Source organism: Meleagris gallopavo, chromosome 16 (genome assembly GCF_000146605.3).
Source record: "Meleagris gallopavo isolate NT-WF06-2002-E0010 breed Aviagen turkey brand Nicholas breeding stock chromosome 16, Turkey_5.1, whole genome shotgun sequence".
Classification (NCBI taxonomy): Eukaryota; Metazoa; Chordata; class Aves; order Galliformes; family Phasianidae; genus Meleagris; species Meleagris gallopavo.
In genome coordinates this window covers 1,090,944-1,106,252 of record NC_015026.2, presented here as the reverse complement: position 1 = coordinate 1,106,252, position 15,309 = coordinate 1,090,944, and the positions used below count along the sequence as shown (strand labels likewise).

At 47.3% G+C, this 15,309-nt stretch overlaps 1 protein-coding gene across 1 annotated transcript in view; it reads left to right on the top strand.

Moving 5' to 3' along the window:
- Positions 1 to 13,530, top strand: part of LOC100542241 (CREB-binding protein) — a 38,195-nt gene extending 24,665 nt beyond the window's left edge. Inside the window, 9 exon segments of the mRNA XM_019620685.2 lie at positions 1,178 to 1,328; positions 2,156 to 2,302; positions 2,817 to 2,930; positions 3,341 to 3,506; positions 4,095 to 4,262; positions 7,588 to 7,749; positions 8,020 to 8,301; positions 9,827 to 10,442; positions 10,445 to 13,530. Coding sequence (XP_019476230.1) covers positions 1,178 to 1,328; positions 2,156 to 2,302; positions 2,817 to 2,930; positions 3,341 to 3,506; positions 4,095 to 4,262; positions 7,588 to 7,749; positions 8,020 to 8,301; positions 9,827 to 10,442; positions 10,445 to 12,000 — 3,362 coding nt within the window. The 3' untranslated portion in view covers positions 12,001 to 13,530.
- The last annotated feature ends 1,779 nt before the right edge of the window (positions 13,531 to 15,309 follow it).

Genomic DNA, 15,309 nt, shown 5'->3' with positions numbered 1-15,309 from the left:
GGAAGTAATGGAAAGCTTGTGTAAACTGACTGCAAAGTAAGCACTTAGCTGGATGAGTTCCTTAAAAAGGGAGCCAGGTGTGTTCAAAGGAAGAGCTCATTTCCCAGGGTTGGTGTCCAAGCATCACTTTTAGCAGAGACATTTCTCTGCAGCATTTGTGTGTGAGCTCAGTGGTCAGCAGCACCAACAGTCTTGTGTTGGTGGCTTGGGAATGCCTGCAGAATGGAGCCTGGAGAGCTGAGAGTTCAAGGCATGGTTAGTGAAATGGAATGAACACCTGTAGATTGAGTCATCTGTTTCACAAAAGGCAGTAGGTGGACCATAATGTGAAGCAGAAATATTCATTGGTGAAATACATGGAAACAGTAGAATAAGAGAAATGGTCATTAATTTTCAAGTCAGAATAGCGTGCTGCTTTTCCTTTTTCAGTTGAAGTTGAAATTCTCATCTTAATTTCTGTAATTTGTGGTGGGTTTGTTTGAAGATGATCACATCTGCAGTGCTACCAAACAGCTGTACTCACAGAAGGGAAGTGTGTGTGTGCAGAGCTGGGGACAGAGCATCTGGACAAGACGGCGACTTGAACTTGTACAAACCTCTGTCACTGTGCAAGAACCCTTTAAGCTTTCTGTGCAGATTACTGTAACTTTTCCATCCAAAAGCTCTCTTGGAAATAAAAGAAAGTGCAGTGAAATCTCCATTGAAGTCAGAAGGATTTTCGTTTCTCTTGATTTGTTTTGCTTCGCTTCGTTTTGCTTGAAAAGGTGTGGCATTGAGCCAGATCTGTACGGTGATGTCATCTCTGTCAAGCAGCCAGATTGTGGTGGTGTTAGGAGGAAACATTTGCAGCATTTGTAAAATAAGCCCACAAATTTAAAAACACGACGTGAAGCCGCCTTTGTTTAGTGCACTTAGTGAGGGATTTTTCCACTATTGTGGTTTCAGTTTCCATACGAGGGTATGAATGCTTAAGCTTTGGTTCAAAACATTGAAGAAAGCAAAGCAACCCTGCTTTGCTGCAGAAATAAAAACGAGATTGTTTTCATGTGGAGGTAAAGCAAAGGAAGAAAGCAGCTTACATCAGGGCAGTGTGAGACACCTGAGAGACGTGGTAAGTGACCCTGAGCTTCGCAGCAATTAACGTGAGTGCTGTTGTCTTTTCTCTTTTCAATTCCAGGGCTGCAGACCACCCGCTTAGGAAACCATTTGGAAGACAGAGTGAACAAGTTTTTGAGGCGACAGAATCATCCTGAAGCTGGAGAGGTTTTTGTCAGAGTGGTAGCAAGTTCAGATAAGACAGTAGAAGTTAAACCAGGGATGAAATCCAGGTTGGTTCATTAGTTACAATGAATGCTGTCTTACATGTTATTACATGTTCATTCTGATGTTTTCCTGCGTGTATATGGCAAAACTGTGGCAATTTGCAACTTAATCCCTTTGCACATGTTGGAGAGTGCTGCATGAGCAGGCAGCTTATGAAAGGTAAGGAAAAGCAGTTTGTAGCAGGTGAACCTGGAGGAGTTTGACAGTTGTGTGTGAACTGTTTGGTGGGCACGTGGAGGGATGTGTGCTGGGTTTGGTTATGGTACTGCAGCTTCATTGAATTAAATGAAAAGAGAATCTGAGCAGGCTTTGGTGGTGTTACTGAATTCAAAGTTCAGTTTGGAACAGATTGCTCGGATTCTGTTCCTTACTGTTCCTTCAGTTTATTTATAAATACTTGAGTTTTCAGAAGTTATTTTTAATCTACTTAATAAATGAGGAGTTTGAAGTGTTTATTCTGTGAAGTATGTTGGATTTAATTCATAAAGCCAGCATTGACATCACATCATCAGAGTGCATCAGGTCTTTCACTCTGCAGTATGTTTAAAGGCTGGTGGTTTCTGAGGGTGCTCTTCTGCTCAGTGCTTTCCTATTCAGTCAAGTGTTAACTGTATGGAAATTCTCTTCATGAGTGTTACAGCAACAGACCCTGCATTGACAGCTCTCTATTTTAATACAGCTCTGGTTTGACCCTAGTTTAACTTCTGTATAAATGCTTCTAATGAGTTAAGAGGAAGTTAAAAATAAAAGAGTTTCCTTCTGCTGGTAGGATAGTGGTTTAATGACTGGCTTTATTTGATTTCTTTTTCCTTCCTATCACCCTTTTCTTCAGATTTGTGGATTCTGGTGAGATGTCAGAATCCTTCCCTTACCGTACCAAAGCTCTGTTTGCATTTGAGGAGATAGATGGAGTAGATGTCTGCTTCTTTGGCATGCATGTGCAGGAGTATGGCTCGGACTGCCCCCCTCCAAACACAAGGTACTCCTTCATTTCTGTATCAGTGGCATATATTTATGTGGAGGATGTTGAGCTACATTCACTGGGAGTTCACATTAAAATACGGAAGAGTGGGAGAGGTGCTCAGATTTTGGACTAGGTGAGCTTTTGAGATCCCTTGCAGTTCAAACAATGATTCTGTGATAATTCTCCAAGTTGTGCTGTGTGACTGCAGATGGCTTCAAAGGGGAAATCAAATATCACAGCAAAAAATGTTACAATATCAACAATCTTTTATTATTATTATTATTGTTGTTGTTGTTTAATTTTGCTTTTTGAGATATATTCCTGCTGTCCCAAAAGCATTGCCAATCTTTTGCTTTTGAGGACTATTTTAACTATATCAAGATGCTTACTTATTCAGTCAAATAATGTGATCATCTCTTTTCTTCGGTGTGGCTGTAGATTTATCTGCTGTAAAAGTCAGTTTTCAGTGGACAGCCCAGAAGTTCAGCTGTACCTGACGTTTTCTGTCATTCTTCTCTCACTGTTGTAGACGTGTGTACATATCCTATCTAGATAGTATTCATTTCTTCCGCCCCCGTTGTCTCCGAACTGCAGTTTATCATGAAATCCTCATTGGATATTTGGAGTACGTGAAGAAACTTGGGTAAGTGAAAGCTTTTCAAAGAAAGCAGTCTTCTTACGTAGCGTTTTGTTTGGCCAGAAGGCCGAGTAGCCTCACACTCAGGAATGATCTCCTTCCTTCTGCCCACTGACACACATGGAGCACTTTTCTGCAGTGAGGAGAGAGTTTGGATTTTGTCAATAAGGATTCTTAAACGTTTCACTGCTTTGGCTCATTCCTCCTGTCACCAGTTACTCAGAGCTTTTAAGCTTCATGTTTGCATCCCACACTCTTTCCCCATCTCTTGTATAAACACGGGTTGTTGCCTCAACATCTTTGTTTAAAAAGAAAAGAGAAACAAAGAAGTTCTGAATTTACATCTCAGTTTGTTTTTAACTTTTAAGGTGATGTGCAGCATTGTTAAGGACCTTTTGTGTGTGTGTACATTGCAGGTATGTGACAGGACACATCTGGGCCTGTCCCCCAAGTGAAGGAGATGACTATATTTTTCATTGCCATCCACCTGATCAGAAAATTCCCAAGCCCAAACGCTTACAAGAATGGTATAAGAAGATGCTGGACAAGGCATTTGCTGAGAGAATCATTCATGACTACAAGGTTTGCTGCTGTTCATTCGCTGTATTAATTCTTATCACTTTTTCACTTAAAGATAGCTAACACTGTCTCATCAGATGTGGAACGGTCACAGCGTTGTGCAAGCATTCTTACTGTCAGCTAGTGTCTTCTTTTCATTAAATTCTCTGGAAGTTCTGCCTTTCCGATTGAAATCTGCCCTAGGAAAATTTCTTCCTAACAAATCCACCATATCCAAATTTCACCAAGAGGTGAATATGTCACCCAGGGGGAATCTTCTTACAAGCTTTTGAGCACCAGTGTTATGAGAATGGCTGGGATAGAAACGTAGGGAGGTGTAGTCCTTTTGGGTTTCTGTCAGTGCGTTGAAAATAGAATCTGGGGAAACTGAACATCATTGAGGGTCATGGTACATGGTTGTAAGTTGTACAGGTTGGGCTCATTATCAGTTCAGTGCACTCTGTAGGAAAACATGGCAGGAGTTCCCAGAGAAGAAAGTAAGGAGAAATAAAGCACTGCTCAGTGCAGCACTGAGTCATGTCTCTGGTTCTCCCATCTCTTCTAAGTGGTCTCCATGTATTTATTCTTGATGTTGTGTGATGCTCTTAACAGGACATCTTCAAACAAGCAACTGAAGACAGGCTGACGAGTGCCAAGGAGCTGCCTTACTTTGAAGGTGATTTCTGGCCCAATGTGCTGGAAGAAAGCATTAAAGAGCTGGAGCAGGAGGAGGAGGAAAGGAAGAAGGAAGAAAGCACTGCAGCTAGTGAAACAACAGAGGTGAGTTAACTTCATGTGCTGTACTTGCTTCTGGACCATAAAGCCTGATAGTTACACTTCCTAGTTTACTGGCTAATCAGCTGAAGGGGGTCATTCTTACATCTGGGGTTCCCTTTGCCAGTATTTTGGAATTTTTTCTTGGATAGAAATATACTGATGGATTGTTGTTACTTTTTTAAGGATCTGGGTTGAGTTATGTAGTTCAGCATTTATGTTCTCAGAGAAATGTGTTGAGCCACTTTGGGATCACACCACGACTGCTGCATTTGCTTGCAGTCATTTGGTTGAGCTCCTGGTTCACACCTTTACAGAGGTGATCACATTCTGAAAGATGCAATATTTTTCAGAGTTGAATTGAATTTTACCTTTATTTAATCAGAGGTACTTTGCACTCCCTTGGTAAACACTTTCACGTTTAAATTCCCTACTTTTGTTTGTAATCTTTGCATTGGTGTGAAGTGTTGATCCTGGTGGTGATTTCCCTTCATCAGCATTTCTGAATAATTTAAAGAAAAAAATCCTTTCTTAATTCCTGGCCAGAATTTCATTATTTATATTTGTTTGGATCTGTAACCAAACGGTGACAGTGCTTTTATATGCAAGCAAAAGGTACTTTTTGCTTGTGATTTACAGCCAGATATTTTGAAAATAGAGTAGGAAAATCTGAACTGAAGACCAAGGTGGAACCCAAAGGTTTAACTGGGGAGAAGCTGCACTCTGCTCATGTGCTGTGGCAGTTTGTGTGCAGTGTGTGTTACATGTGATTGATGTGGAGCTATGTCAGAAAGTTCCTTCTATTATACCTTAGCAGCTCCCTCAAAGCCACTCTAGTTTGCTGTTGTTTTTATGGAGCTTTTTGTTTTTATGGAAGGTTAATGGCTTTCACCTTTTTATTCTGAATGTAATTTAAAATGTTGAGATATTTTAACAAAGAGCAGCATAGAAGGAACTGAAAGGCAAGGCCTGGAATGCACATTGCAGTCCTCTTGTTCACAGTATTGCTTTCAGTAAATCATAGCATGTCCTTCTAGAGGGGGGGGACCAGTGTGCACACATACATCTAAGAGGGTGGGGAAAAAGTTGCTTTAAGAAGTCAGAAACAGCTGTTAGACTCATGTGAGTTGTCTGCCTCACGTGGGAAGACACAGCCTTGCCTGTTACCATCTGTACATTCCACATAATGCACTGATGTTGCTTGGGGTGGGGGGGATAAAGCGTGCATCCAAATGTCTGAAGGTGTCACCCAGAAAAGCAGCAGCATGCTTTTGGCCCTTGGCTCAGGAAAAGCACCAAGGAAAACAGGAGAAGCTCTCCAGTGCAATCACCTAAAGCAGCATCACTTTGTGTGCCTCCTGGAAAAGGAAGGAATTGGTGTGACGCTGCTGCAGGGAGCAGATAGAAGAGGTTCTGTGGGGTGGGACATCACTTGGGAAAGGCTCTGAAGGCACAAGGCCTCTCCGCCAGAGCTGGTTGGATCTGTTAAATGGTACCTAGGTGAAAAAGCACCAGGCCAAGTTTCTTAATAGTGTTATTGACTAAAGTATAAATTAAAGGTATAGAATCATAGTGTCATAGAATCATAGAACGGCCTGGGTTGCAAAGGCCCACAGTGCTCATCCAGTCCCAACCCCCTGCTGTGTGCAGGTCACCAACCAGCAGCCCAGGCTGCCCAGAGCCACATCCAGCCTGGCCTTGAATGCCTGCAGGGATGGGGCATCCACAGCCTCCTTGGGCAACCTGTTCCAGTGCCTCACCACCCTCTGGGGGAAAAACTTCCTCCTAATGTCCAACCTAAACCTCCCCTGTCTCAGTTTAAAACCATTCCCCCTTGTCCTGTCAGCACCCACCCTCACAAACAGCCGTTCCCCTCCTGTGTATTCGCTCCCTTCCAGTTCTGGAAGGCCACAATGAGGTCTCCCCGGAGCCTTCTCTTCTCCAAGCTGAGCAGTCCCAGTTCCCTCAACCTTTCTTCACAGGAGAGGTGCTCCAGCCCTCTGATCATCTTAGTGGCCCTCCTCTGGACCCATTCCAAGAGCTCTGTAGCAGAAAGGAGACCAAGTTACAGTGTCAGCTAAGTTTCTATCCGTGTATTCTTCAATTTGATGTTTTAATTTTAAAATCTGTGTTGATGCTTCAGAATGAGGAGATGATGAAGAGAAACCCTAATTCCATCAAAGTGGTAGGAAATTTGAATTCAGTGCTGAATACCTTCAAATGTCATGGAGCTTTGGCTCCCTGTGAAGTAGTATGGCTTTAATTTCCAACCAGGTTTGATCAGAAAGCCATTAAAACCAGTTACTGAAAGCCTGAGGTTTGGCAGGGAAGTTGTCTAAACCCAGTGGATAGAAGGAAGGATGGCAGTGAGGCATACAGTCTACATGCAGAATTGTTTCCTCAGTTGGAATATTTTTGTTTTGTGTGAATAAACACACTTGCAAATAAAACCTGTTGGCCTGTACAAAGTGTTCAGGAAACTTTCCTGTGTGTGTGTATTTATACATACATATATGGGAGGGTATATATGGGAGGATTGTTTTTCACATTATGCAAACCAACCTGGTAGCAGGTAGGGTTTTCACTGGGTGGTGAGTGCTGTGTTACAAGGACAGGAGGCTTCTTTATTTTATTTCTATTTAATTTTTCAGGCACATTGATCTCTGTTTTCCCAGGTCACCCAAATAGCACCATCTGCTATTTTTCACCCTGCTTATATTTAGCATTCAGTCTGTGTTCACTGCGGCCTGTGTTGTAACAGACACAAGCGAAGGCATTGAGTGCTTTGGAGTTGGGTTTTTTTGGAGTTGCTTATGCAGTAGCACATCTTCAGGGTGGGGACAGATGTGTTTTGTTAGTTTCAAATCCTGTGCTTCCTTTTCTGTGCATTGTCTCTCGGTTTGTTGGATTTAAATTAATTAATTAGAACTTGAGCAAGTGTGTGAAGTCCCAAATACACAACAAAGCAAAGTACTGCACTTGCAGAATCTCTGAAAGTATGTTTTATTTTTAACACATTTTCTTCTGTATAAGACTTGGAAGCTGACGTACGGTGAGAAGGAAGAAGAGAAGACACAAATTAATGTATGTGTACACTTAAAAAAAAAAAAAAAATACTAGACTATTTTTAAACCACATTTGAAATCTGTTTCCTGCTGGGATGGTTTTTGATTTTTGTCCTGGAAGATGGGATGTATTTAGCACAGTGTGGCTGATCTGCAGGCTTTGGAACAAAGCTCTGTTACTGACAGCAGCTGTGCTTCGCTTTCAGCTGCACTGAATGGGAGAGAGCTCTCTAAAGTTGAACATCTTCCCCGTGTGTTTCTTGCAGGGAAGCCAGGGTGACAGCAAAAATGCCAAGAAAAAGAACAACAAAAAAACCAACAAGAATAAGAGTAGCATCAGCAGAGCTAACAAGAAGAAACCCAGCATGCCAAACGTGTCCAACGATCTGTCTCAGAAGCTGTATGCCACCATGGAGAAGCATAAAGAGGTACTGTCAAAACGTGCTGCGTGCAGGGGAAACTTGATTCCTGTAAATAGAGGCGTGATGATAGAACTGGAAAATTAGGGGGAGTAAAGCTTCTGATTATGCTAAAGGTTTCTTGTAGTTGTGTAACGACATATTGGAGAGCTTACTGTAAACTAAGTCAATTAGATTACATTTGCAGCGTTGTGTTTCTCCAACAGAACGCGAGCTTTTCCTGCGAGATAACCTAACATCATTGATTCATTTCCCCCCATTATCTGCATTTATCTGCAGGTCTTTTTTGTGATTCATTTACATGCCGGGCCTGTAATTAACACTCTGCCTCCCATTGTGGACCCCGACCCACTGCTGAGCTGTGATCTGATGGATGGCAGGGATGCCTTCCTCACCTTAGCCAGAGATAAGCACTGGGAGTTCTCCTCGCTGCGCCGATCCAAGTGGTCCACGCTCTGCATGCTGGTAGAGCTGCACACCCAGGGGCAGGACCGCTTTGTCTACACGTGCAATGAGTGCAAGCATCACGTGGAGACCAGGTGGCACTGCACTGTCTGTGAGGTATGTGTGGATTCACTTCTCACCTGAACTTCCTCTAAATTAACCCTGTTCTGATGTAAGCAGTGTGAAGCTTTAAGGGAAGGCTACTGCCGCTGTGGATTAATCTCTTCTAGAATAAGTGCCTTTGTTTTTCTACATGGGGAGCTGCAGTATGCTAGAATGGCTACAGGTGAATTACTTCCTGTGTCATCAAGCTCCTCTGCATAGCCAGGCTTTAGCTTATCGTGACAGAATTTCAGGGGTGACTGATAGAGTCTGGCACAATCAGAGTAACCTGAATCTGCAGAACTGGCTCATCCATGTTAAGTGGATGACCACGAGAGCAGTTGGCTCCACGTTGTATGTGGTGCTTGGCTTTGTATTGAGTGCAGCCAGGCACGTGCAGCTGGACGAGGAGGCTTTTCAATTCTGCTCAGCATTAGAAGTTGCTTGCCCTTTGGATCAACCCAAATAATTGCTTCCTAACTTGGCTCTATACTTCTGATGTCTGGCCCTATTACAGTATAGATCGCTTCTACTGAACTGTGTTAGAGAGCAATTACACGTGGAGTCACACGGGTGGACGTGAGGGGCAGGAATCCTCCAGAGGGCTGCTGATGACCTCTGGCTGTAGCTAAATTGAACTAAAGCTGTACTGTAGCTGAACTAAAAACTGTTGAATAAGTGCAACCTCGTTTTCACACTGGAAGTTATTGCCAGGCTTGTGGTTGAAGAGTCTTAATTAATCCCTCTGAGGAGAGGGCTGAAAAGGGCTTCTTGAGGCAAGGCTGGAGTTAAGTGGTGAAAGGAAGTGTAGCCATTAGGTTTCTTCTGCGTAAGGGGAATTATCTTTCTCTAGCAGAAAAAAAAAGCATGCAGGACAGAGAAAACATGGGTGTTTGAGTGGGTTTTCAGATAAGTGTCTGTCTTGCTATGAAACTTGAACTTGCTTTGAGGGCTGTTTTAGAGATTAAAAAACGTATTTCAGGTCAGTAATTATTAGTCAGCAATTACAGCAAGAATAGTTAAATGGAGACAAACCCCTGGTTCTTAGCATTTCAGAGCTGTTTGCACTGTTTTGGCTCTCCTTGTGTAACTGCTCTGGTAGACATTGCAGAGATGTAAAGCTGCCATCCTCAAAAAGGGGGGAAAAAACCCACCAAACCTACAACAAAACAACCAAACCTGCAGTGTATGAAAGTGAAGGCACGATCGCAGTGCCTGATTGCAGTACTGCCCTCGCTGGGCCTGGGACTGGAGCTGGCTTTGCTGAGGCAGCTGATGGTGCTTCTGCCCTCCGTGCCCAGCTCTCCCAGTCGATCCCAGTGCTGTGGGGTGCGTGTGGGCTGTACCTCAGTGCAGCCAGCATAAGTGGAAACCAGCAGCTTTTCACAGCACAGGGTGGCTGTCTTGCTTCTGTTGGGCTGTGTTTGTGCCTGCTGAAAGCAAGAGTGTGCTTTCACACCAGGGTCATGTTGCTCTCCCCTCCTAGTGCCGCAGGTAGAGCTTTACAGACTACTGAGCTCTGCATTTTCTTTGCTTTCAGGACTACGACCTCTGCATTAACTGCTACAACACTAAGAGCCATGACCACAAGATGGTTAAGTGGGGCCTGGGTCTGGATGATGAGAGCAACAGCCAAGGGGAGCAGCAGTCAAAGAGCCCCCAGGAGTCGCGACGGCTGAGCATCCAGCGCTGCATTCAGTCCCTTGTCCACGCCTGTCAGTGTCGCAATGCAAACTGCTCGCTGCCATCCTGCCAGAAGATGAAACGGGTTGTCCAGCACACCAAGGGCTGCAAGCGCAAGACCAACGGCGGCTGCCCGGTGTGCAAACAGCTCATAGCTCTTTGCTGCTACCATGCCAAACACTGCCAAGAGAACAAATGCCCCGTGCCATTCTGTCTCAACATCAAACACAAGCTCCGGCAGCAGCAGATCCAGCACCGCCTGCAGCAGGCTCAGCTCATGCGCAGAAGGATGGCTACCATGAACACCCGAAACGTGCCTCAGCAAAGTTTGCCTTCTCCTACCTCAGCAACGCCTGGTACCCCCACACAGCAGCCAAGTACGCCGCAGACGCCGCAGCCTCCTCCCCAGCCCCAGCCTTCCCCTGTAAGTATGTCACCGGCTGGCTTTCCCAGTGTGTCCAGAACTCAGCCCCCACTACCGTTTCAGCAGGAAAACCCGCAAACCCGGTTGCCGCGCCTCCACCTCCGGCTCAGCCGCCGCCGGCCGCGGTGGAAGCGGCTCGGCAGATCGAGAGAGAGGCTGCCCAGCAGCAGCAGCAGCTCTACAGGGTCAACAACATCAACAATGGTTTGCCTCCCGGTCGCCCGGGGCTTGTAAACCCGACGGTGGGTTCGGTGAGCCAGATGCAGCAGGTCGGCATGAACGTGCCCCGGCCCGGCCCCGTCAGCGGCGCGGTGATGTCCAACATGCAGGCTGGGCAGTGGCAGTCGCCTCCGATGCCGCAGCAGCAGGCGATGCAGCCGGGGATGGCGAGGCCGGTGATGCCGATGGCGACGGCGCAAGCGGTGGCTGGGCCGAGGATGCCGGGCGTGCAGCAGCCGCCGCGGAGCATCCCTCCAAATGCACTTCAGGACTTGCTGAGGACCTTGAAATCGCCGAGTTCTCCGCAGCAGCAGCAACAGGTTCTTAATATCCTTAAGTCCAACCCTCAGCTTATGGCAGCTTTTATAAAGCAAAGAACGGCCAAATACGTGGCTAATCAGCCCGGGATGCAGCCGCAGGCGGGGATACAGCCCCAGCCTGGCATGCAGCAGCCGCAGACCGGCATGCAACAGCCGGGCATGCACGCTCAGCCGGGATTGCAGAACATGAACGCGATGCAAGCAGGAGTGCAGAGACCAAGCGTTCCTCCCCAGCAGCAAGGGATAGGAGCTATGAATCCGCAGGCGCAAGGAATCAACATCATGAACCCCGGCCACAACACTAGCATGGCAAGCATGAATCATCCGCAGTATCGAGAAATCCTGAGGAGGCAACTACTGCAGCAGCAGCAACAGCAGCAGCAGCAGCAGCAAGGAGGGGCTGGCATGGCGGCGGGGATGGCCGGCCACAGCCAGTTCCAGCAGCCCCAGGGACCGGGAGGTTACCCTCAAGCCATGCAGCAGCAGCGGATGCAGCAGCACATATCCATACAGGGGGGGTCCATGGGACAGATGGCTCAGATGGGGCAGCTGAACCAGATGGGCCAGCCCGGCCTGGGGGCGGACGGCACTCCCAACATTCAGCAAGCGCTGCAGCAGAGGATCCTGCAGCAGCAGCAGATGAAGCAGCAGATAGGCTCTCCGGGCCAGCCCAACCCCATGAGCCCACAGCAGCACATGCTCTCAGGACAACCGCAGGCGTCTCATCTCCCCGGCCAGCAGATCGCCACCTCCCTCAGCAGCCAGGTGCGGTCCCCAGCGCCCGTTCAGTCTCCCCGTCCCCAGTCCCAGCCGCCACATTCCAGCCCGTCCCCGCGGATTCAGCCCCAGCCGTCGCCGCACCACGTCTCGCCCCAGACTGGTTCCCCCCACCCAGGACTCGCAGTTACTATGGCTAGCTCCATGGATCAGGGACACTTGGGCAACCCGGAACAGAGTGCAATGCTTCCACAACTAAACACCCCCAACAGGAGTGCGTTGTCAAACGAATTGTCTCTGGTCGGTGACACCACCGGGGACACGTTAGAAAAATTTGTGGAGGGTTTGTAGCATTATGGGAGCATCACTTTTATTTTTGGGGGGTTTTTTGGGGTTGGTTTTTTTTTCCTTTGGTGTTCTTGGACATTTTGTACTGAGAATTCAGACATCCGGGCTGTTTTGGATCCCGGATGGAACTGCTGCTTCCTTACACGGGGAAGGACGAATTGCTGTTTAAAAGAAAAACACACACAAAAAAACCAACAAAACATGGAAAAAAAAACACAAACGACAACAAGAAAACAATACAAAGAATATATTTTTTGTTAACGCCAGGCAGTTACAGGTATCTGGTCTCTTTTGTGGGTTTATTTGGTTTTTATTTTTTTGTTGCTGTTGACTCATACCTTTTTTTTTAAACGGGGGGGCGGGGGGGTGAAAGCAAGTTCATTATATTCATATTTTTTATTTGTATTTCCAAGACGTCGCGTCTCAAAGAAGAAAAAAGAAGAATATTCACAAACTGTTGGCTGAGGCGGGGCGGCCGCCCTGGGAACGGCTCCTCCTTTTCTACAGCAAACTGTGCAGGCGTTGGAAGTGTTGGCTGGGAGATGGGACGGACTCACAGCGCCCGGAGCCACCACCCTGGGCTTGCAGATGTAGAAATCGTTGCTTTGTTTCTCTGATAAAACTGGTTTTAGGTGAAAATAGGGATGATCACTCTTAGCCCGTGCTGATTTGAATAGAGAAGAAGCATTCTTTTCTTTCTTTCTTCTATGTGAAACTTGAAATGAGGAAAAGCAATTCTAGTGTAAATCATGCAAGCGCTATAATTACTATAAATAAGAAAATCCGAGAAGATTCAATCACTGTATAGAATGGTAAAAAACAAAAAATACAAAAAAAAATACAAAAAAAACTCATTTCTTACTTATAATATCATATTGTTAAATAAACTGTGTGCAACAGAAAAACAAAAAGGGTGGTCCTTCTTGAATCCATGTACATGGTATTAACACTTAGTGTTTGGGTTTTTTTGTTATGAAAATGCTGTTTTCAACATTGTATTTGGACTATGCATGTCTTTTTTTTCCATTGTATATAAAGTATTGCTTAAAAAAAAAATTGATATAAATTACTGAAGTTTTTAACATGTATTCTGTTCTTTAAAAAAAAAAAGAAAAAATCCATGTAAGAATGTTGAAGGTTTTTATTTATTTATCTATTTTTGGATCATGTTCTTTGTACGACGGGGCCGCGGAGGAGCTGCAGGGCTGCAGGGAGCGCTGCCTGTTGGCGATGGTTTCAGTGCTGGGAGGGGAAGCGGAGGGGATCGGTGCCCCAAACCTTTAATGCTGACAGGCCTTCATCCGTGAGGGGCAACTGGAATAAATTATTAACAGCCATTGCTTTCTATAAACCGCGTTAATGGAGAGAAGGATCACCGGCGAAAGGAAAAAAAAAAATAGTATGGAGTTAATTCTAGGCTAATTTATTTAGTCTACGGTAAAATATGAACCTATTGACTTTAACACTATTTTTCTGCTGTTAACTCGGAGTCTAGATTTGAGGGTTTTCTGTGGAATAAAAAATAACAAATCATGTACATGTTCCCTTTCATATCCTGTCACCTCACGCTCCTGGGCCGCTGCCCCCCCTTCCCAACGCAGTCCTTCCTTCGAGTTCCAACCCAGGGCCGCTTTCCCCCCCCACGCTGGAGTTGTGAGCAAAGCCCACCCGTGGCCCCAGGGCTCCTGCAGCCCGGCTCGCAGCGGCTCAGCGTTCCCTGCAGCAGTGCTGGGTGAGGATGGGGGGAGCAGCGCTGCCTTCTCTCCTGGACGAGCTTTTATCCCCGTGCTGCACACAGCCGTGCACTGCAGCGCTGCTCCCTCCTTAACTACAGCGAGTCTCTGCCGAAGTCTTTCTTACGAACCTTCAGCTGTTGTACCTTCACCACCACTGCTGGGTTCATCTGCCCACACAGCTGTCTTCAGCAGTTCTGTATGTCAGAATTTGGGGCTGGGGAGGTCAGCGAGCACCAACCCCAAGCTTATCCAAAAGCCATCACCGATTGAAAGGACACGAGCTGGGAAGCCCTGATGCTGTGTTTCATGCTGTGTACTTAAAAAGAGGGAAAATACTATATTTGTGATCAAAGAGAGGAAGCTTTAAATGTGCTGCCGTTTCTAATAAAAGCTGGTAAAACTGCTTGGATTGAAGGATGCTTCCACCTGGCTGCTGCCCTGCAGAGCCTGACCCAACCCGGGCTCCTTGAGCAGTGATTTCGGATCAGAGCAGCAGGTGTGAGCAGGGAGGCACAGAGCTGAAGTGAAACGTGCAGATGCAGAGCTCGGATTGCAGCCCAAGGGGGGGCTTTGCCTGTTTGGAGTGCGGGTACAGAACTCGCCGTGTCTCAGGTTGGGTTTGTTCAGGTCCTTGTTGGTGTTGATGGGGTTGTGCTGCTGGTAAGGAACGGCACCGCGGGAACACGAGCATCTACAGCGCGAGGATGTGTTTGGTGCTGGATCCTCGTGGCTGCAGGTGGTGGCTGAGGCCTCCTGCTGAATTCTGGATGGAAAGAAGGTGCCTAAATCTGAACGCTGAGCCACAGCTTCTTGTTTCTACCTTTCCAATGCACTCTGCTTTCTGCTGCTGGCTGGCCCAGCTTGCCACTGACAGCAAGGAGCTGCGAGTGTGTTTCTCCGTGCTTTCTGCTGCTGCTTCTCCTGCATCTTTCAGAGCACGGGGCTGAGGGGCTGCCGGCAGCAGCAGGCTGAGGGAGAAGAGCCGTCCTGCAGGGCACGCAGCAGTTACAGGAACGGCTGGGGACGGGACAGGAATCCCGTCTGCCGCCTTGCTGGAGCCAGGAGCGGCCATGGCTGCGGCAGCTCAATGTGCCTTTGGGTCAGCACGCAGGAAACCGAAACGAGCCTGAAGAGAGCGTAGGATCCCCGCCAGATCACCCGGGGCCGCGGGCTTCCTGCAGGAGGGCAGTTTGTGGCTCAATGGTCAGAACGGAACCAAAGCGGGAGGGCAGCGTTCCGCGCTGCAGCACGGCAGTGCGCTGCGATCAGACGGAGGCGGGAGCGAGGAGAGCAGGAAGAGGGGAACGCTTTGAACGGGCTCAGAAGTCATTCGGGATTTGGGCACAGCGCGGGGGATCCGGAGGAGGGGGGGGGGTTATTCCGAGGGTGGAAGCGCAGCCCAGCGGAAGGCGCCGGCAGCGCTGCAGGGGCTCGGCGGCGCCACGTGCGAGAGCAGCGCCGGGCAGCGCGGAGGACGGGCTGCAGGCACGAGGCTTTGGACTCGCAGCGCCGCCTCTGCTATGCGGGCGCCGTTCCCTCGCGAAGGGATCGCGGATACCGGGCAGCGCCGCTCCGG